The sequence below is a fragment of the Podarcis raffonei genome, chromosome 7 (genome assembly GCF_027172205.1).
Source record: "Podarcis raffonei isolate rPodRaf1 chromosome 7, rPodRaf1.pri, whole genome shotgun sequence".
In the NCBI taxonomy this organism is placed as follows: domain Eukaryota; kingdom Metazoa; phylum Chordata; class Lepidosauria; order Squamata; family Lacertidae; genus Podarcis; species Podarcis raffonei.
The window spans coordinates 67,651,006-67,673,476 of record NC_070608.1 but is presented as its reverse complement, the minus strand read 5'-3'; the positions used below and the strand labels follow the sequence as shown (position 1 = coordinate 67,673,476).

At 47.3% G+C, this 22,471-nt stretch overlaps 1 protein-coding gene across 2 annotated transcripts in view; it reads left to right on the top strand.

The window, feature by feature from the left end:
* Positions 1–11,950: 11,950 nt before the first annotated feature.
* The window catches only part of PHLPP1 (PH domain and leucine rich repeat protein phosphatase 1), a 162,656-nt gene continuing 152,135 nt past the window's right edge, over positions 11,951–22,471 (top strand). The window contains exon 1 of one of the 2 annotated variants that reach the window (XR_008331573.1): positions 11,951–13,813. Coding sequence is in view for 1 of the 2 variants with exons in the window: in XM_053397055.1 (XP_053253030.1) it covers positions 12,157–13,813 (1,657 nt within the window). In the remaining variant the exon portion in view is untranslated. The remainder of the gene's footprint in view (positions 13,814–22,471) is intronic. The other variant, XM_053397055.1, reaches the window with a different exon arrangement.

Below are 22,471 nucleotides of genomic sequence, written 5' to 3'. Positions count from 1 at the left end.
CTGTAACCTGAAGCGTCTGTAACCCGAGGTACCACTGTATTTCCTTTCCATTCCCTTTTCTCTCTCTCAGACTTCTCCCTCTGGCTTGAGAAACAAATACGCTTTTCAGGTTAGCCCTATAACCACAAGGATCAGAAACTGAGTGCCTCATAACAATTACCACAGATGATGTTCCTTGAGGTTGAATGTGGCCTCTCAGCCTGACCCTCAGAACTCACTGCATGATGAATAATCCTTTGACCAAAAGACATACAATGCTGTCCAGACACCACTTCTATCACAGTGCAGATACGACTATTACACCAGTGAAAATCTCCCTACTCGTAGAGAAATCCCTGTAGGTCAACTCCCGCAGAGTTCTTTGCATCTCGGGTGTGAAGTGGCCTCCTGGAGCAGAGTGCTGCTGAGGCAAGTTAAGGCATTCTGTTGTGAAGCCAGTGAGCTGTGGGCCTGAGGATTGGTGCCAATGATCACACAGCCAAAGGCTGCTTTATATTTAGCTGCATCCTGACCATATAGGCAATGGCGCACCTAGGCAATGTTTTATATTTAGTTGCATCTAAAACGCATTTGCAAAATTACTCCATGGGACGGAATCCAGGGTTACAAAAATTGCTTACTTAGGATAGTTGTCAAGCTCAGCTGTGCTAAGGAATGAGAATACTAGCTCTCTCTCTCTCTCTCTCTCTATATATATATATATACACGAGTGTGTGTGTGTGTGTGTGTGTGTGTGTGTGTGTGTATGTGTATATATATATGTGTGTGTGTGTGTGTGTGTGTGTGTGTATACATATGAATGTGTGTGTGTGTGTGTGTGTGTGTAATTGATGAGAACTTATAATAACCTAACAAGCACTGTAACTGTTAAGTTGTAGGTGAACATATCAGACGACACAGCGATTCTTCAAACAGCTCTTGTTTATTCACAGGCCTGAACTGAACTGAACTGAAGGGTTCAGCCAGCCTGCTTATATAGAGCTCCACTAGAACGGAACAGTAACAATTTTCTGTAGCTAGCCAATCACTGAACGTCACTTTCGATCCCTTATTTGCATATGTGGACCTGAACTATCTACAGTATCCCCCTGCTGGCCCAGGGTGAGAACTTCAGTACTAAGTCTTTATCAGCATTGAGGGGCAAGGGGCAAGAACACAGAATATCACCTGGACTGAATCAAGCAGCTTGTCCACTTCCTTGAGCCTTACTGACTGAAATGCATCCAACACAACAGGACTAGACACTTGAGATCCAAATGATTCAACTGGAGTCAAGGTCCTGGTGGATGCAGGCAATTTTATCTTCAGGTTGCTTTGCCAACAGGTCACAGTGAGCCAACTGTTGCCTCTCCCTTCTTCTTTGGAATAGACTGCAAAAGGTCCCCTATTACCTGGGAAAATTCTGCTGGGTACCACAGTAAGGATGCAGTGGAGGCAGCAAAGTATTCCTTCTGTGGACTCTAATGTTAGCATTGGCCATTGGTATCTTTAGATGGGTTTACATCCCTGTATTGCTTTGTGAGTCTTTCACAAACACTTGCAATCTTTATTTTACTCTGCTAGAAGTTGTTTGCTTAATGTTTGCTGATGCTTGTGTGTTTTCTATTCTGAAAATTGCTGACCAGTTGCCTACATGAATAAAAAGGAGTTTTGTGGTGCCTTTAAGACTAACAGATTTATTGGAGCATCAGGCTTCATGGGCCCAGAGGCCACTTCATCAGAAATAGGAAGTGATAATCAAAATGGGTTGGTAGATAAAGAAGAAGAAACTAATTTTACAAAGTGAGGCCAAAAAGTCAAGCTATTAGCGGTAGGTGTGTCATAGTACTTAGGCAGGACACAAATCAACACAAAACCCAGTTAAATATCAGTATTTCCAATTTAATTACCAATTTATTTGGTATCTGAAGAAGTGTGCATGCACACGAAAGCTTATACCCAGAACAAACTAAGTTGGTCTCTAAGGTGCCACTGGACAATTTTTAATTTTTTGAATTTATTCCAATTTAATTGTTATGGTGGATAGGCGCCTTTGAGTCTGTTATAGCAGAACTGACACCTTAAAGACTAACAGATTTATTGTGTCATATGCTGGGGGCGGGGGACAGAACCCACAACAGGTGCACAAAACATTCATAGGTTGCCAAGTGTCCCAATTTTTAGAGGCCATTCCTTTGTTTGAAGGTGTCTTCTGTTTGAAAGCCTTCCTGGTCTAAGGCCAACTTAAAGAACCATTTCTATTTAAATTTGAGGAATTATTTCTAAATTTGCCTCTGTATATATAAATAATCTTAAGTCCCAGATATATATATATCTGGAAGGTGGATTGTAAGCAGTAAGGCCAGAGAGAAATGAAATACAAAAAATACAGAAAGTGGCAATTAAATTAGAGATAGCATTTATGCAAAGAAAGCTCACGTACCCTTTGCAAGAGCAGTGGATAGGTGTGGTTGCACAATAAACTTAACATTCATTCTGTTCTTAACTTTCACTGTGCTCCTCACCCTTCAAGCTGTAATTGAATTCTCTCTGTCTATACTTTTTGCATTTCATTTCCCTCTGACCTCACTGCTTACAGTTCCACCCCTGTCCTCTGTACCCGCAACTAAGGAGGATGCTTCATGGACCTGAAGAGAAAGCATATGTCATTTTTTAAAAGTTGTTAGTCTTTAAGGTGCCATGAGACTCTTCGATGTTTAGGACACATAAGGATAATTACCATGGTTGTCTGCGGTTAATTCCCCCTGTACACCAATCAATTGCCTTTTCATCAGTTAATCCTTAAATCGAAATGCTTTTACCGTATTTTTCGCCCTATAGGACGCACTTTCCCCCCTCCAAAAATGAAGGGGAAATGTGTGTGCGTCCTATGGGGTGAATGCAGGCTTTCGCTGAAGCCTGGAGAGCGAGAGGGGTCGGTGGGCACCGACCCCTCTCGCTCTCCAGGCTTCAGGAGAGCCCCACCGCCAGCCCCACAAGCTCGGGGGATAGCGGGGAGGGCAGCGCGCCTTTCCCGCTGTCCCCCGACTTGGTTAGAAGGCTGGCGGGGGGGAGAAGCCTGCTCCTCCCCGTCGCCAGCCCCGCAAACTCGGGGGACAGCGGGAGAGGCGCAGCGCGCCTTTCCCGCTGTCCCCCGACTTGGTTAGAAGGCTGGTGGAGGGCTTCCCCCTCCTCCAGCCCCGCAAGCTCCCAGAGCCATGCCAAAGCTGCACGCAGCTTCGGCATCGCTCTGGGTCCCGTTCTGGGGGCTGGCGTAGGGGGAAGCTCGGGCTTCCCCCGCCCCAGCCCCGTGCCTGGGGGGGAAAAATAATTCCCCCCCCCCTTATTTCCCCCTCCCAAAATCTAGGTGCGTCCTATGGGCCGGTGCGTCCTATAGGGCGAAAAATACGGTATGTGTCATTATAAAAACTGTTTCCGGTGCCTTTTTGGAACAACTTTTGATTACTAGGTGGTCAGTTGATAGAAGGTTGGTTTTAACATACCATTCTGAATCATTCGTGATGTTAACACACTCAGACCAAAATATAAACAAGTGTGCTTAGAAAGTTCAGTCCCACTGATAAAAGTGATTAATCAAATAAAGCTTTAGATAGAGCCATAGAATCAAAGAGTTGGAAGGGACCCTGAGGATCATCTAGTTGAACCCGCTGCAATGCAAGAATATGCAGCTATCCCTTACGGGGATCAAACCTGCAACCTTGGTGCTATCAGCACCATGCTCCGGCCAACCGATGGATAAAGCTTGCAACCCTAATAACTAAAGTGTGAAACTGGAGAGGTGGTGATGCATTTTTCTTCTTCCTGGTATCAAACTTTGAGGTTCCTACAATTTCAATGTCGCTACTACTCCTGCAAGTAAGTGACTTCAGCCTTGCAGCCAACCTTTGCATTAACTGTTATAACAGTCAGCTTTGCTTTGCTGGCTGAAAACGCATTCAGAAGGCTTGTTGGAGAAAAAGGTTCTTTTCTGTCTGCTGTAATGATGATGTCTCTCGCCTGTTGCCAATATCTCTCACTTTAGGACAGAACGTAGCATTTTCGAACAAGCATTTGGCAGAATGTTTTGCTGCAGCCTTACACAATGATCGTCGGCGGGAGGAGATGCACGCAGCTACAAGCAGAAGCTGCAGTTATTAATCAATCTGTGAACAGTCAAACCCTCCGGCTTCCTCTGGAGGAAGATCTGAAAAGGCTCTGTCATGCCCTCCAGTATTTCAAGAGGCAGTTTGAGCTAATGAACCAGGGGTATCTTGGTCAAGGGAAAAGCCCATAAAATTGGGTCACCCCAGAGATGGGGAACCTGTGGCCTTCCTCATGTTATTGGATGCCAACTTCCATCAGCTCCAGGCCCAAGCTGGCCTGCCCATTAAGTGTGATGTGGCGGCCGCCTTAGGCAGCGCCCCGCAAGGAGCAGCAAGGCTTCTCTGCTGCCCAGATCTGCTGCTGGTCTCCGCTGCCTCTGGGGCAGAGAGGGACCGGTGGCAAAGCTGAGAGGATGTGTGTGAAAATCCAAGGAGGGATAGGTCTTGAAGATCTGGCAATGAAGTTTAGTTTGCCTAGCACACTTCTGTCAAATATAGTGTCAGAAAAGGCTTCTTCAGTATCATCTACCTGATAACCTGTTGTCATTGGTGTGTCTACAGGGTTAGCATCCATCAGGTTTAGTTTGGCTAACACATCAGTAGTTTTCTGTGACAGGCGATGCCTTCATCTTACCTCCCACCAGCCAAGTCCTGCATAGGTCAAATGCCCCCTGGCAGTGTGCAGAACTGCACATGCCATACAGGAAGGCATCTAGGTGAGGTGGGAGGAGATGAAGGCAGGATTGTGTGTCTGAATGGGGCAACGTGAGTTGGGCTGTGACTGAGAGGTGGCACCGTTTGATCTTGGACAGGAAGGCGCCATGGACCAGTTTTGGCAGAGTGTCCTGGCTCTCCTCACCCAGCTTGAAACTGGACTTGTTACCACGTCTAGCAGCTTTGAAAGCTTTATTGAGCAAATCACTACAGCATCCCAGTGCGGAACTGCAGGTTACAAGTCGGTGAAGCAAGCCAGGGTAATAGCAATACTTGGTATAGCTAAGACGCTGGCAAACCCCATGAACTCTCCTTTGGAAGAGTAGGGTGGGCACCACTAATCACAGGTTTTACATCCCAAACCTCTGGACTGGGCCATTAAGCAGCTACTCCTCTGGTAGAGGATGCCCTGCAAAGTTTGTTTGTGGCTGGTGTGGTTTTCATAACGTCATTGGAAGTATAGATGGCTTGAAGCCAGACTGTTCCCCAGATGCCTCTCTGGGAGGGAGGCCTCCTTGCTAACAAAGTGCCTCTCCATCTGGTGGTGTCCAGCTTGGGCTATCTGGTTTCACCGGGGCTGAGTTCTCCTCTGACAACCTGCTTGTCTTTTCCCTGGCATCCATCTCTGCTCCTTCCACTGGTGTAGAAACGGCTGGCTGTTGTGTTTTGATGGAATATATTCCACTGTACAAAGGTGGTGGCCTGTGGCCCACAAGGAAATGTGACCGTCGGGCCGGAAAAAAAAAACACTCCACTGGGAATGAATGAATGAATGAATAACTTATTCTATGTGAATAAGTTGTGAGGGATGTGGAGGATCTCAACACTTCTTGCACTTCTGATATATATTCTGCCCAGAGACAGAAGACAAGAATCTCCCTACAGTGAGATGCATGAGCACCAGGTGCGAGTTCATCGGTCTCACAGCAGAAAACAATTTGGGATGATATGTGCTTTGTACTTCAGATTAGGGGTGATAAATGGAATGGTTGAAATGACCCTAGAACAGGGGTCAGCAACCTTTTTCAGCTGTGGGCTGGTCCACCATCCCTCAGACCATGTGGTGGGCCAGACTATATTTGGGGCGGGGGGGAATGAATGAATTCCTATCCCCCACAAATAACCCAGAGATGTATTTTAAATAAAAGCACACATTCTACTCATGTAAAAACACCAGGCAGGCCCCACAAATAACCCAGAGATGCATTTTAAATAAAAGCACACATTCTATTCATGTAAAAACATGCTGATTCCCGGACCGTCCGCGGGCCAGATTTAGAAGGTGATTGGGCCGCATCCGGCCCACGGGCCTTAGGTTGCCTAGCCCTGCCCTAGAACAACGCCAGATTTCTTAGTGAATACAGAATAAGGTGCTTAAAAGCAAAACAAAACGTATCAAAATGCCTGAGACATTCTGCTCCCTGAGGCAAATTCCTTGTCAGTCAAGTAGCACAGCACCCGAGTTTGGCACAAGAACCATGCGAGTAAGAATGCAACAACTATGAATGGAATAGAATTTGCTGCCCTTTTATGACATCTAAAACCAGCGGCCTGACTCCGCCTAATGATAGGGATAGTCCCGGGGGGTATTGGTGGTGATGCTGATACAGAAAATAGAGTTGGGTAAAGATATGACATACCACCAAAAAGCCTGTCATAACATTCAGGCTCATGTGACATAGGGCTTATTCTAATCTGTGAGCTAAACCTAAATAAGTCTATGTGCCTTTCTTTTTAGCACTGGCGCAGTTTGTGCAGTTTTCCTTCATTCATCAGCTAGTACAGTGGTACCTCGGGTTACATATGCTTCAGGTTACATACACTTCAGGTTACAGACTCCGCTAACCCAGAAATAGTGCTTCAGGTTAAGAACTTTGCTTCAGGATGAGAACAGAAATCGTGCTCCGGTGGCGCGGCAGCAGCAGGAGGCCCCATTAGCTAAAGTGGTGCTTCAGGTTAAGAACAATTTCAGGTTAAGAACGGAGCTCCGGAACGAATTAAGTACTTAACCCAAGGTACCACTGTATTGGAAAGACTGCACTGATAGAGTCATTAATAAAAGACTGATCCTGTAGTGCAGGGAAAAGAGCAACAGGGAATATTTATTCATTGGTCCAATGAACTGGTATTGCACAGTTGGCAAAGACTGCAATCCTGCACCCACTTACCTGGGAGCACATTTAAAGCATTCTCCCCCGCAATTAATAATAATAATGACTGGAACTGTAGTTTGATAAGGATGCCGGTAATTTTAGCTCAGTAAGGGATAAACTCTTTCTCTCTGTGTGTGTCTGTGCGCTTTTAATATATGAGGCATATACAGCCAAACTCTGTGGGACTTAACTTCTGAGTAGACACATGTAGGATTGTGCAGTAATAACCACAGAAGTATTTCATCTCTGGTTCTCAACTGAACTTTACACACCCCAGGTTTGAATCATCTGTATTGAAATTAATACTACCGTAACACGACTGAAACTACTGAACTAAATCGAAACTGCAACTGAACACCTTCAACTTGTTTTGGTGGTGGACTGATCCAGTGTTGCACCCCTGAAATGTCACAAACATCAGAGCTTGCTTACATCAGCGGAGTCCCTATTGGGCAGCATCTCTGCAGAGGCTGAGTCGGGTGTGTGTGAATGTGAGCCGGCTAGTCCTTGATTCCAAATCTCGGTTCAGACCCAAACACAGAATGTGGTCTTAAAGGAGCCACCATTATCTTAGTCAGCAATCCTCCCCAGTCTGGGTTATTGGGGATAGTAATACTGCCTAAACTCACAGGGCAGTTGTGCAAGGTTTATTGAGACAATTCCAGATCTCAGCACTGCACCCATCCCAGATGTCAAACATTAGCAGCAGTATTATCTGCCTATATGACACTGTTGTAGTGCTGTCATTACTTGTTTAAAGAGCGCCCCACAAAACGACAATTTCACAAAAATAAAGCAAGCACGTCTCCCTGCCCCAAAGAGCTTATAATCTAAAAATAAGACAAGGAGGAGATAGCAAAGCAGGGGATATAGGACAAGAATATGAGGATTGTGGGCGATAACCCACTTAAATATGAGAAGACAAATAATGATTGTTTCTATGTTTAGACAATATTTTTTATAGTTTTAACTGTGATAAATAGGTTACTGGGGATAATGGGAAAATATTATGGTTGTTGTTTTTGAAACAGGAGAAAGATGGGAATGTTGGGATAACACTATATTTGTTTGATTTTATTTTTGAAGCTGTTAGTAGTTACATACTTTTTACTTGCTGGTTTTCAGGTGGATGAGCTATTATACTGAAGGTATTACTCAATGTTCTCCTCTGCAGACTTGAGAACCCTGTATTTGAAAAGGGACTCATGGCACATAAATACCCAAAGAATTAACTGCATTTTGAAGATTAATCTTTTAACGAGTGCAATTTGCAACAGCCAATCCCTCTTCCCAGGGAACTTGGAATTGTTGCCCTGCAAGGGGAATAGAAATTTCTCAGCATCCATTGCAAGCAACAATTCTCAGGTTTCATCTGGGGCAGTCATGACTGTTTAAATTGGTATGGTTTTGCTTTAACTGTATAGTGCAGATGGGACCTAAGTCTCAGGTTGATTTAAGGGGCTGGGGAAAAAGCTGCATGCTTGTTTACTGGGGAGTAAGTTCCACCATGTTCCATGGGACCTAGAACCACCCATTATTTTGACAAATGTGTTTCACAAGGGAATCCGTGAATAGGTGGCAGGGGTGCTTAACTCCGACCAGAGAAAACACATTAAAAATACAACCTATGCTCTTTGTAACAGAAACAGATACAGGGTATATTCACAAAATCACTTTCTCTGCATCCAGTGTGCTCCCACTGATAATTTTAGAAGCCCCATTCACGTTAGACACAATACACATCGGTCCTATAGCTTCTTAACGAATATTGCTGTGTGATGCGTTTCCCCCCCTCAAACCAGCTTCAATCTGATTAGAAAACTTGATGAGGAGTAAGTGGTAATGTGAACATAGCCTAAGAGACACTGCACGTCCGTTCCCCCTCTCTGATGTGAGCAACACCATGCAAATATGGCTTGAAACACAGTGGGGGTGAATGACCTCACTGCATTTCTAGCCAATAATATGGGAAGGCTCATAGTGATTTTAGCTGTCCCACCTCTGTTCCCTTCCAGCCTTGCGCTGACTTCCCGATCGCAAAATAAAGTGTGGAGAAGTCAGTACAGAATTTCAGTGACCTCTGCAGATGTTGCAAACAAATCCTGATGTTACCAATTCTGGTGACCTTGGAGTGTGCCACCACGGCTATATGTTACTAGAACAGAAACAAAAAAAAAAAAAAACAAAAAAAACCCCAGCCCATTGAAATTCACATTATCAACTTGGAGCATTCATTTGGATAATGCTAGCTGGGAACGTGGGAGCAGGCCTAGCTCTAGCTCCCTGCACTTTGAGGATGGCCTTGGGCAAGGTGACTTCCGGCAGCTCAAGCAATTCCCTGTCAGTGCTTTGGGAAGGGGAAAAAAGCACATATACAGCTAGACATTTTGCTGCTTGCGGAGGAGCAGCAAATCACAACACACAGAGAGAGAAACATGGGCTGGCCAAGTCATTTTGGCTACTGAGAGAAAATAAAGTACCTCTCTCTCTGGAGAAAAATGCAGCAAGAATCTTAGTAAATAATCTTTGGCTGCCCTTCCATGGTACTCCAAACCACCTAATGGTAGGTGCCTAATGGTAGGACATTTGTTGATTGTATTTTTTTTAAAAAATATTGTTATTCATTTTCCACAAAAGAAAAAAACAACCATTTTTATACAATCAATTCACATTTTATCACACATTCATCTCTTTTTTTGACTTCCCTCAGCTCCTCTCCGATCTTTCGTTTGCATCAATATTATTAACGCATTTCTTAACTTAGTATTGCCTTTAGATATCTCCTTCCCTCCTCTTATTTTCTTTTTAACAATATTCCTCTGTTTTTCACAGAGTCTCTTGAAAACCAACAAGCGTTATCTGTTCATCACATATGCCTTTCAGATAATCTGTAAATCTTCCCCAGTCCTCGATGAACTTTTGGTCTCGTTGATACCGAATCTTCCCTGTTAGTTTGTCCAGTTCTGCATAATCAGTCAATTTCAGTCTCCATTCTTCCACCGTCGGTAACTCTTCCTGTTTCCATTTTTGGGCCAGAAGTATTCTCGCTGCTGTAACTGCGTATTGGAAAAGTTTATAGTCTTTCTTACTTATCTCATTTCCTACCAATCCCAATAAGAAGGCCTCCGGTTTCTTAATAAACGTATATTTCAGCATCTTTTTCAATTCATTATATATCATTTCCCAGAAGCCTCTCACATTTTTACATTCCCACCACATATGATAGAATGTCCCTTCTTTTTCTTTACATTTCCAACACTTATTACATGTTTTGTACATTTTAGCTAGTTTTACTGGCATTATATACCATCTATATACCATTTTCATCACATTTTCCTTTAACGCAGTACATGCCGTAAATTTTAATCTTTCATTCCATAATTTTGACCATTCGTCATATTGTATATTATAACCAAAATCTCTGGCCCAATGTATCATTACTGATTTGACCTCTTCATCTTTTGTATACCACTCCAGGACATGTGTTGATTGTAAACCGGTCTTTTCCTTACTTTTAATGCCTGAAATGCATTATTCTTTTTGAATTTAGAAACAGATACACACTTCGCTTTTACATCTGAGAAAGATTTATTTTTTTACAGTGTTTGAATGCATCCTCTGCAGAAGAAAACTAAATCAGAGCAGTTAATGATTCCTCCTCTATAATTGTGGACTCATAAGAACATTTATTTCTTACTTATAGTAAGCCAATGTGCTGTGGCAGTTTGGGAATCACCCCTGAAAACCCTTGGTGAATGAGTGTCCCACGGGTGGTGGTGGTGTGGCAGAGCAGAGTGGCACTTTCTGTTTTACTTCATGTGGCAAAAGGGGACATAGCACCCCTGACCTCAGGATTCCAGAACTTATAGCTGTCAGTTCTGAGGGAAGGCAAGCAAAGACCCACAGCCCAGCTGGGGCTCGCTAGTTTGGGGAGAAGTTGCCTGATTCCTCAGCTGGAGTAGGCTCAGGCCAGGTGGGGGGTCACATGACTCATCAAGCCTAGAAGGTATAACAGGCCTGCGTCCTGGCCGGGCAAGGTGGGGCTTGCTAGCTCTGGAAGGAGGTGGGCCAGGCCAGCTCAGCTCTCCTGACAGGTTATTTGTGAGTTCTGGCTGCAAAAAAAAGCCCTGGCTGTAGTGATGTTTTGCTGGGTGCTATCTCCCTCTATGCCTCTACTTCCATTTTGTTTCCATCAGCCCAAAGGAAAGGCTGCAGTCTGCCTTTCCCCACAACCAGCTGATGAAGGCACGTTTGTTGTTATTCCCATTTTTACATTCAAAACAGCTCTTTTGCACAGAAATGCATGCGCACAAAAGAGCAGTATTAAAAAAAAAGTTTCCCTTGCAGGTGGACTGATTCCGCGTTTCACCCGTGGAGTTATCACAGCCAGAGGCAGAGCTTGCTCGCATGCATTAGCCGAGCCCGTTTGACAGCGTCTCTCTGCAAAGGTTAATTCGTACGCTCGTTTAAAAGCAAAAGTTCCCACTCTGCAATGATATGCAAAGGTTAAGGGCGGGCAGGTACGCCCGAGGGGGGGGGTCAAGGGCAACTGCAACATCGGGCAGTAGGCGGGCAGGAGCAAGCAAGGGCGGGAGAGGCCCGGCTCCCGCCCGACGGGAACGGCGCGGTGCCTTGTGGGATACGTAGTCTCAGCTGGTAGCTTCTCGCGGAGGCCTCTCCGGGCCCGAGGACTACATTTCCCGGCAGCGTCGGGCTTCCCACGCTCCTCCTCGTGGGTGGGTGGGTAAAGGGAGAAAAGCGGCGCAGGTTGTCACGTTTTGTTTATCGCCGGAGCCCCGCCTCCTGCTACCTCACGAGGGATGGCGTCACCCCCCCTCCTCATGAATATTGAGAAGGCGTTGCTAATAGAGGGAACTGGGAGGCGGGGTGCAAGAGACGAAAAATCGCGCCGCTCCGACGAGGCCTGCTGCAATTAATATTCATAAGGAGCCTCCGAAGTGGAGGCCGGGCCGGGTGGGAGGAGGACGACGACGAGGAGGCGGTGGCTGCTTGCTTGCTGCTGCTCCTGATCCTCCCCCCACCCTCCAGTCCCTAATGGCGCTGGCAGCAGCTGCGCGGCGGCGGCGGCGGGCTTGAGCCGAATGGAACGCGGCGACAGCGACGGAATGTTCGCAGTTGCTACATAATCGCGCCCCCCCCGCCGCCCGCCCGCCGCTTTGGAACGCGGCGTGTCTCCGCGTTCCACAATGGAACCTGCGCAGCAACCTCAGCGCGGGAGCAGGGCAGCGGCCCCGACGGCCGGCAAGCGGGAGCGGCCCGGCTACGCGGGCCAGGCCGGCACCGAGGGCGGAGGACCCGGCCCGCTGAGAAGCGGCGAGGCAGCAGCAGCGGTTGCTGTCGCAGCAGCAGCAGAGGGTGTAGTCGGGGGCGGCCCGCAGCGGCGAAGGAGGCGAGGGGCCGCGGCTGGAGCCGGCGGCGGCGCGGCTTCCCTCACGCTGGCGGCCAACGGGACTCCGGCAGCGGCGGCCGTCCCCAGCAGCGGCGGCGCCAACTCGCTTCTGCTGCGGAGGGGCAGGCTGAAAAGGAACCTCTCGGCCGCCGCCTCCTCCTCGTCGTCGTCGTCTTCCACCTCGGCCGCCGCCGCCGCTGCTGCTGCCGCCTCGCTGGGCACCCGCAGCCTGGATCGGAAGGCGCTGCTCCTGCTGCCCAAGCCGCCCCGGCAGCTCCAGCCTCTGCAGCCGCCGGAGCGGGACTGGGTGCGACGGGACCTCCAGAGGGGATGCGTCCATGTCTACTACTACCACCACCACCACCATCACCAGCAGCGAGGGGGCGGCGGCGGCTGCTACCTGCGGCCGGTGCTTTGCACCCTGGAGACGACGGCGGCCGAGGTGGCGTCGCGGTTGTTGCAGCTCGGGCACCGTGGAGCGGGCAGCAGCGCCGTCCGGGTCTTGGGGAAGGCGGCGGCGGCGGCGGCAGCAACCACCGCAGAGGCGCGCGGCCCCCATGAAGAAGAAGGGGAGGAAGAGGAGGAAGAAGAGGAGGAGGATGAAGGAGAAATGGACGGCGATTTTGCGGCAGACCCGTCCGCCGAGCCCGGGGGAGCAGAAGAGGCGCTGCCCGGCCCCGCGGAGGCTTCGACTTGCCCAGCTGGCAGCCTGACCCCGATACCGGCCGGGAGGAGGCCGCGAAACCGTCGGGGGACCCCCAGCGGTTTGGGGGGCGGCGGCGAGGCGGCTCCCCGACCGGGGCGCTTGGCTCTCGGCGGCGGGGAGAACGGCCGCGCCGGTGGCCGCCCCTGCCTGTCGCCCTCCGACTGCAGCCCCGGGCGGGCCTTTCCTCCTCCGCCACCTGCGCAGCTCTACCTGTCGGGCCCGCCGCTCTCCTGCCCGTCCCTCCTGGGGGGCTCGGACACGGAGAGCTTCAGCCCCAGCGCGGAGAGCACCTCGGACCGGCTGGACGCCTACAGCGGCGGCGGCGGCTCCTCGTCTTCGTCGGAGGAGTTAGAGGCGGACCCTCCTCCTCCTGGGCCGGCAACGGCGGAGGGGGAAGGGGCCGGATCGGGGCCTGGCAGGAGCCGCCGGGCCCGCCTGGGCGGCCTGCCATCGGCGCACGCGGAGAACCCCCGGGGGGGCAGAGCCGCGGGGGAGTCCCCCGGCGCGGGGAAGGCGCCGGGAGGGGATCCCTCTTCCGCCGGGGATGCCGCCGCCGCCTCCTCCCCGCCGCAGCCTCCGGCCTTGTATGTGCAGCTGCACGGGGAGACCGCCCGCCGGCTGGAGCCTCACGAGCAGCCCTTGCAGGTCCAAAACGACTACCTCTCGCAGCTGGGCTTCCGGGACCTGTGGCGGGTGCAGGAGGAGGGCATGGACTCGGAGACCGGCTGCCTCATCCGCTTCTATGCAGGTGGGTGAGGAAGGAATTATGTATGAAGGGGTGTGGGTGTGTGAAAGGCGCGCACGCTTGTTTTCGTGTACACAGGACAGTGTGGATGCTATCCAACCTACTACACCCTTGGTGCGCTTCCTCAGAAACGAGGGTCTGCTGCAGAAATGGAGAAAATGTGAAGTGGAACTGGATCTTATACTCTGGTCTCTGTTCCCTGTCTGCAGGTTAATTGATGGAGTGAGCAAACTATATTTATATATATAGGTGCATGAATTAAAGGCCTGTGTGTGGGGGAGGTTTGGGGAGAGGGGTGTGATCACATCTTGCAACGCACAGTGGTGGCAAATGCCTTGGCGTTGTCATGCTTTGGGAACTTTCCAGTGGAGGTCAGAAGTTTTGGGATTCTGACACCATTCAGTCATTTCCCACCAGTCATTTTATCTGAAGAAGGGTGCATGCACACGAAAGTTCATGCCAAGAACAAACTTAGTTGGTCTCTAAGGTGCTACTGGACAATTTTTAAAATATATTTCTACTGCGTCAGACCAACAAGGCTACCTACCTGAATCTAGAGTCATTTCCCCCAGTCTGTTTTATACCTGGGTGAGGGCCTTGGGGAGGGGGAGGTAAGAGTTGCAAAAGGGGTGTTTGGGGAGGACCTGTTGGAAACTGTAGCTCAGCTCACCTTGAAAGCTGTTTGCTGCTTAAGTGCTCTTCAGGTACTTCAGGCTAACATGGAAAGGTTGTCCTCTGGGTCTTCCTTTATGCTACGGTCTTAAAACAATATACACAATATACGTATACGCTGGAGGTGAGGTCCTTTGAAATTGCTGGGTTTTTGCTTCCACGTAAACATGCTTGGAATCTGAATACCATTGTGTAGAAGCATTTTCTCCCCCTCCTCTGTTCACCTTAAAAAAGCTACGCACAGAGGCATCATTGTGCTTTTTAGCTGTTTTGTTCAGCTACCTGTGATAGGATCAAGTGGCTATTTTACAAGTACCTGCTGTAGCAAAAATAAAAATGCAGAGTCTTGCCAGATGGAAAGAGCGGGTTATCTCTTAACAAGAATTGTTATCATTTTTCCAGGGCAAATTTGCATGTATGGTATATTAATGAAATATCACATGTCTTAATCCGCTGAGTACACAATGTATGGTTCTCTACCTATTTGTAATGGGGTGGGCGTCTAGATCTAAGGCCTAGTTCCAGAGTCTGTTCAGCCAATGGACTCCATGATATATGTATGGGATTGTGTTTCTTTACATAGTTGTGGGAGCGAGTCCAATGAAGTCTATGAGATTTATCTACACAGCATGGTTTAAGATTGGATTCGCAATATAGACTGAAGGCAGGCTTTTGTCTTGGTGCCTGGACTTGGTCAATAACAGCACCCGAAAGTTCCTGTCTTGTCAACAACATTTATATTAGTGTTGCATGTTTAACTGCCATATAGATTTCCTTTACTGCTTGAAAATGTGCACATAGGAAGGTGAGTCATGCTTTGAATGACCTTTCGGATGAGAGGAGGAGCTCTGGGCTGTGCCATAATTGATCTTTCTGTTAAGGCGCTGTAGTTTCAGGGTTAAATTGGATGCCCTGTGTTTCGTTTTGGGTGAAGCTCTCTTTCCTTGTATTGCTTGTTCCGTACAAGATGTGGGAAAGCTGCAAAGCCCGGACCCACCTGAGTGAGCTGAGCTTTCTCCAGACAGATGCATTTTTTCAGCTTTTCCATTTCAGTTTTTAAATACGCTTGGCTTTCTTTGACTGTCAGGCAGGCCTGATATCGCAGAAGCCAAATGTAGCTCAACAGCCCCTTTTTGTCCGTCTTGTGAGCTGCCTGATGTTCAATCACCATTCCTACCATTTGCCATCCTGGACAGGTGGCCAAACGAGACCCTGGCTGAGCTGTCTTCAGCTTGAATGCATAACAGTTGTATAAGCCAGCTTTTAAGGAAATGTTTTGCTGGTCTATGTAGGCCGAGAATAGTTGTAGAGGAACAGGAGCTGAAGACAGCCTTGGTTCCAAGTTTCTGTTGTGTGTGAATGGCACGGATAGAATCCATACATTTCAAATCTAAATAAGGCCTTTTCTTGTATGTTGCTGCTTCTCTTCGTAATCAGATACAGGTACGTACTGTCTATTCTGTAATCTTTATTATTATTATTATTATTATTATTATTATTATTATTAATGCAGCATTCCTCATCCTGATGACTTTAATATCTTTTGGACTCCAATTCCCATCAATCCCAGCTAGTTTAACCAATAGTTGGGGATGATGGGAGTTGTAGTCTTGTAACATAAGGGGCGGATGAAGTTGGTGAAGGTCAATTGAATGTAATGAGAGTCAGTGGAACTAAGACTTGAGACACCCAGGTTCAAATAGCTGCTTAGCAGGGAAGCTCACTGGGTGACCTTGGACCAGCCTTCTCAGACTAATCTATCTTGCAAGGTTGTTGCCTGTAAACAGGCATGTTCCCACTGTCATGCAAACAATTCTCCTCTAGCAATTGTCACAATCATGGTGTGATATTAAGCAGTTGTGTTTGCAAGCTATCTTAGTAGCTATTGTAGACTTGAATGCGATTATTATTTTTTGTGCAGTATGTAAAATCCTTTGCCTCTTAAAGACTTACCAAATTGAGCCCTGGGGGAGAAGAGAAGATAGCTGGTCAAATACACAGAAATTAAAATAACCTAAATTGAGCATGTTAAATCAACTGGGTTATGAATGGATGTTCACCACCTTGGTGCTGTGTTCGAAATTAGCCAGGCGCCAGGTGCGTTTTGCAACTGGTGCAGGTCCAGTCGTGACCACATGGAGCTCACTGGATGTTAGGTTGGCAACTGACATCTCCATCTGGCTGGCCCCGCCAGCTTTATTAAGCAGGTAATCAGAAGAGCTTATTTGTTGCAATTATATCCCACTTTTTTCTCCAAGGAGCACGTGGTTCTTTCCCCTCCTCTGTTAACCCCTACAACAACCCTGTGAGATAGGTTAGGCTGTTACCGGACCAAAGTGAGGTTCAGGACTGAGTGGGGATTTGAACCCTGATCTCCCAGGTCCTAGTCTTAACCACTGCACCAGACTGGCTTCCTAGAGTTCTTCTGCAAATTAAGCTCTATAAATTAAGTAGGTACATAAATATGGGGAAAACCAAATGTCACTTAGAGAAGCACCTGAAATATTTTCCTTCAAGCTTGAATTTGTGTTAGTCTGGATTGTTTCATTTGATTTCGAATGTGTTATAAACCACTTTTGAGGGGTTTTCCCTTTAAAATAGAAATGAAATTAATAATAGAAATGAAATTAATAATAATAAATGTCATTGCAAAAAAAAAGGCACCTAGACATTCCGTTGTGGCAACTGTAACCTAGGTTTAAGGTGCAATTTGGCGATTATCTTATATATCTGAGTTTCTAACACTGCATGTATTTTCAAACCTTGTAGAGGGAACCTTGGCTGCAGGTAGGGGTAGCTGATGCAAAGCAGTTCATCCAGGCAGTGCCCTTTTGAAGTACTAAAAAGCTTGGATTTCAGTAACTGTACCTGCCAAAATTCCCTCTACCTGTGTATTGAAGGTTCATAAGCCCTGTTCTTATTTGAGTCTTCTATGTGGAGGTGATGCTGTTTAACTGGCCCATTTACAACTTGCTTAAAATATCTGCTTCTCAGGGGCTTGTGTGTGCAGCGTTTTTGGTTTCTTTCTCTTTTTTTATTCCCTTGCTTGCTCTACAAAGAATTTGCTGCAAATTATTGTTTGCCATTAGGTAGTTCCATGCAGGATTTTAAAGTTGTGGCTGAAGGCAATTCGCTAGATTTTAAGTGAGACTCCACTGGTGGTTTTTTTGCGGGGGGAGATGTGGGGTGAGGAATACAAGTACTCTAGGGCAGGGGTCAGCAACCTTTTTCAGCCGTGGGCCAGTGCACCGTCCCTCAGACCATGTGGTGGGACGGACTATATTTTGGAGAGAAAAAAAGAACGAATTCCTATGCCCCACAAATAACTCAGAGATGCATTTTAAATAAAAGCACACATTCTACTCATGTAAAAACACCAGGCAGGCCCAACAAATAACCCAGAGATGCATTTTAAATAAAAGGACACATTAAAAAGGTAAAGGGACCCCTGACCATTAGGTCCAGTCACGACCAACTCTGGGGTTGTGGCGCTCATCTCGCTTTATTGGCCGAGGGAGCCGGCGTACAGCTTCCGGGTCATGTGGCCAGCATGACTAAGCTGCTTCTGGCGAACCAGAGCAGTGCATGGAAACGCCGTTTACCTTCCCGCCAAAGCAGTACCTATTTATCTACTTGTACTTTGATGTGCTTTTGAACTGCTAGGTTGGCAGGAGCAGGGACCGAGCAACCCCGTCGCGGGGATTCAAACCTCTGACCTTCTGATCGGCAAGTCCTAGGCTCTGTGGTTTAGCCCATACTCATGTAAAAACACGCTGATTCCTGGACCGTCTGCGGGCCGGATTGAGAAGCGATCGGGCCTCATCCGGCCCACAGGCCTTAGGTTGCCTACCCCTGCTCTAGGGCAAGCATAGCATGGGTTTTAAAGAAATACACACAAATATTAAGAGAGCAATTAACTATCTGTTTCAAATAAACTGGCATTCATTCATATAAGTGCCTGTTGAATGGCCCCCCATCAGTGATTGGGAGTTATGCTTAGCTGCTTTAAGATTACTTTTCTGTGGCTTCCCAACCCACTTGCTGATGGTAGATGAAGGTTCATACAGTACTTGGAGAATGAGAAGCAATTAAAGGAGAGACCTGAGAGCACACGTCTAAGGCTTTCAACCCATGTATATTTTCCTGAGAGTAAGACTCATTGACATATTGGGAGCCGAGTAAACATTCACTCTTCAGACAGTCTTAAAATAATCTGAGCACTCTTTATTTCGTTTCATTGGCGTAGTCCATGAATGAGTATATGTTGGGGTAATTATGCACAATGCCTGGAGAATGTACAAAATCCTCTTGAGAGGGCATTCCCCAACATCGGTTGGCAGGTATGCATATAACTTTGTGTGTTGGGGGGGTGTTATTGTTTTTGTTTGTTATTATGGTATGTATTGTGTTTTTTATATTTAAATTGCCCTGTGGTCTTTGGATGAAAGACAGTATAGAAATTAAGAGAGAGAGAGAGGCTGGGGAATGTGCATAATCTTCACAGATGGATTATGTGCACAATGCCCAGGTGTTTATGCACATTAACCATGCAACTCTCCTTACCTGTAACATACACATTCCCAGTTACTGAACCCAAACTTTTAAAATCCAGCACTTGCAAGAATGGAAAAGGTTATAGTAATAAAGGTTGTAATGATGGTGTTTTATTTGAGGAGCTTTTCAGTTTTGTTCTTGAATCTTAATCCTGGGTTGTTGTGGGTTTCTTTCCCCGCAAAAATGAGTTGGTTTTTAATGCTTAGAACAAACTGTTCTGCTTTGGGGAGCGTAGAGAGGGATGCGCAAGTTAACCTGCAGGCTTCTGCAAGCTCTGTAATGTTTGCAGCAGAAAAGGGCTCATCAAAGCTTAACTTTCCATTGTGAAATCTATTTATAGCCAGCATCCGTATAATACATGCCATGCCTTATATTGTAGATTTCATTGAAGTTTCAAAGTGTGAAAACTTGCAAGAACTGTTTTGTTAAAAACTGTCTTGTTTTTCACAAGATGGGCAGGCTTTTCTCCTCCTCTCCCCCTCCCCCACTTTTGAAATTCGTAATTTTTTCAGGAAGGCGTGACTTAATTATGAAATCTTCAATGGGTTTATGTGTCATGGAAAAATCTACTGAAGTCGCCCAGTCAGACAACATCCTCTCAGTCAGAATGGGTGATGTCAAAAGAGAAAGAATTAAATCACGCACCTTCCTTATGTGTTTGATTTCCGTGCTGTTCCTCCCTCTATTTTATTTGCGTGGGTGTTAAGCTGCTAGATTTTGAAATAAAAGTAGCAGAGCTGGGACTATCGGTAGGTGAACCTGAAGCATGTAGAGAAGTATCAAAATACATGCTAGTCTGATACTCTGTATTGTCGGATAGACTGGAAGAGGTGGTGGAGCCTTTTTTCCAGAGCCCTTTCAAACTTTTTGAGTCCCCGGCTCCCTTGACCAACTCCCTTCTTTCTGCGGCACCCCTGGGGGGCTCAGGAGCCCAGTTACGTCACCCCTTGCCTGCAGAGATGGCAGCCCCTCACCCCTTTTCGAACACCCTCCATTGTGGAGTTATCCCTCAGCCGCCTCTCCCTTCTCCTTGGGAGTCCCCTGGGCAGCCGGTTCTACTGCCCCTGGTCTCTGAGCTGCCTCCCCAGAGAGGTGCCTAGTCACACTGCCCCACAGGAGGGGCCTGGGAAGAGGATGCCCCCAGCCTTATTGGCCCAGTGGCAAGCAACAGTGGGCAGTGTTGGGCCTGCATGGTGCAAAGGCTCCCATTCAGCACTGGGCACTCAGCTCCCAGGCAGGCCTTGCACACAGCAAGCACAAGGAAGACAAGGTCTACCTGCCTACCCAACCTCCCATTTGTCTGTCCATTCTCAACAGCAAGGGCTGGCGGATTGGCTGGCTGGGCTCCCTCACCTACTTGCTTGCGAGGCTGCCTCAGCTCCTGGCAACCCGCACCCCTGGCCAGCCCCAGTGGCACCATTCGTCTGCGGAGCTTGGGGCTGCTGCAACAAACAGTCGTGGGAGGCAGAGATGCAAGAGGGCACCAGAGGAGGGAGGGAAGGAAGGAAAGAGGGACAGGGGCCAGTGTTGCCCACGGCACCCCTGACCATCCTTCAAGGCAGCCCAGGGTGCCACGGTACACTGGTTGAAAACCACAGCCCTAGGGAGAAATAGCTTCATGTTTCACAAGCAACTTCATGGGTTGTACTTATGAGCCGGTGCCTCACTGCCTGCCTGCTGTGCTTTCGGTAGCTGGTAGGCAAGTTTGCTAGATGCTAACTGCTTCCCCCTCTGTCCTGCAGCACTATGCTTGGATGTGTGGTAGAAAGCCTTTCGGCAAGGCACCCTCTTAAACTCCAACGTTGAGTGCGCAGTCACTAGCAGTACCCTGTCTTTTAGCACAGTGGAAGCCTCTGTCACAATAAATGTCAAGTCTGCTTCATGTAGCATGAGCGCTCTCAACTACAATATCCAACTGCTCGTCCTGATTCATTTATTCTCTTCTTGACACTCCTCACCTTTGTTCCGTCAGAAATTGTGCTGCTGCTCTTTTCCGTGCAGGTGTTTTGACTCTTCCACGCGCAGCATAGGGGAAGTTCTCTGAAAGTGTTCCTGAAGTCGACAAGAGTTACCTTGCCGGCGTAACATCTGAGTCAGAAGCTCTGATGTGGTAATGCTTATTGATACCTAACTGAAAAAGACTTCCCATTGGTTTCAAGGAGGAACAGCATAGAACCCTGTTCCTTACATTTAATTACAGTATTTTTCGCTCTATAAGACGCACCAGACCACAAGACGCACCTAGTTTTTGGAGGAGGAAAGCAAGAAAAAAAATATTCTGAATCTCAGAAGCCAGAACAGCAAGAGGGATCGCTGCGCAGTGAAAGCAGCAATCCCTCTTGCTGTTCTGGCTTCTGGGATAGCCGCACAGCCTGCATTCGCTCCATAAGACGCACACACATTTTCTCCTTACTTTTTAGGAGGGAAAAAGTGAGTCTTATCGAGCAAAAAATACAGTATCTAGTTCATTGGTTCCCAATTAGCTAATTACTGAGGACCACCTGTTTTCCAAAAGCAAGCCACAGACTCCCTACTTTTGAAAATTTTGATAACTCTATGGTAATAATAATAATAATGTCCACTGCAAAACAAAAACAGGTCACCTAGACATTCATTTTTAACCCAAGTTTAAGGCATGATTTGGCAATTATACACACACACACAAACACAATGGATGCTTGGGTTGCGAACGTGATCCGTGCGGGATGCACGTTCGCAACCCGCAGCGGCACGCATGCGCACGCACGAGTTGCGATTCGGCGCTTCTGCACATGTGCAAAGCGCAATTTAGCGCTTCCACACATGCACGACCACCAAAACCCGGAAGTAACCTGTTCCGGTACTTCCGGGTTTTGGCGGGTGCATAACCTGAAAAAATGCAACCTGAAGCGGCTGTAACCCGAGGTATGACTGTATATATATATAGAGAGAGAGTGTGTGTTTCAGTTTCTAACACTGTGTATTGGTGTTGTAGATGAGATGTGTTTGGTTTTTTGCTTTACTTTAAGGAGAGGCAGTGTTTGAAATACTGCAGCTTAACTTAACCATAACTTTTTAACCAGCCTTGTGGTTGGGTTGGTTTGTTGGTGGATGAGCAGCATGTGATAAGCATTCATAGCTCAGTTACAAGCCTCTTCCTCTTAATTGGGGAGCAATTGGGTTGGGCTTTGCAGAATTACTACCAGAAACCATTTGAGTGGTGTACCGTCATATTTGCTGCTTGAACTCAAGTTATAAACTTTTCTGTTTCTGCGTAAAGATATGATAATCTTATGGAACACTCTTAGCTTCACCCATCCAGCTTAAATTATTCTTAAAAAATTAGATGGAGATGAATGTGACCAGGGTGAACCAGACTTTAAAATGCATACTTTGCTGTAGCTTCTTATTAGAGTTTGGAATAAGGTAGACATTTGCCAACGAGCATTTAATCTG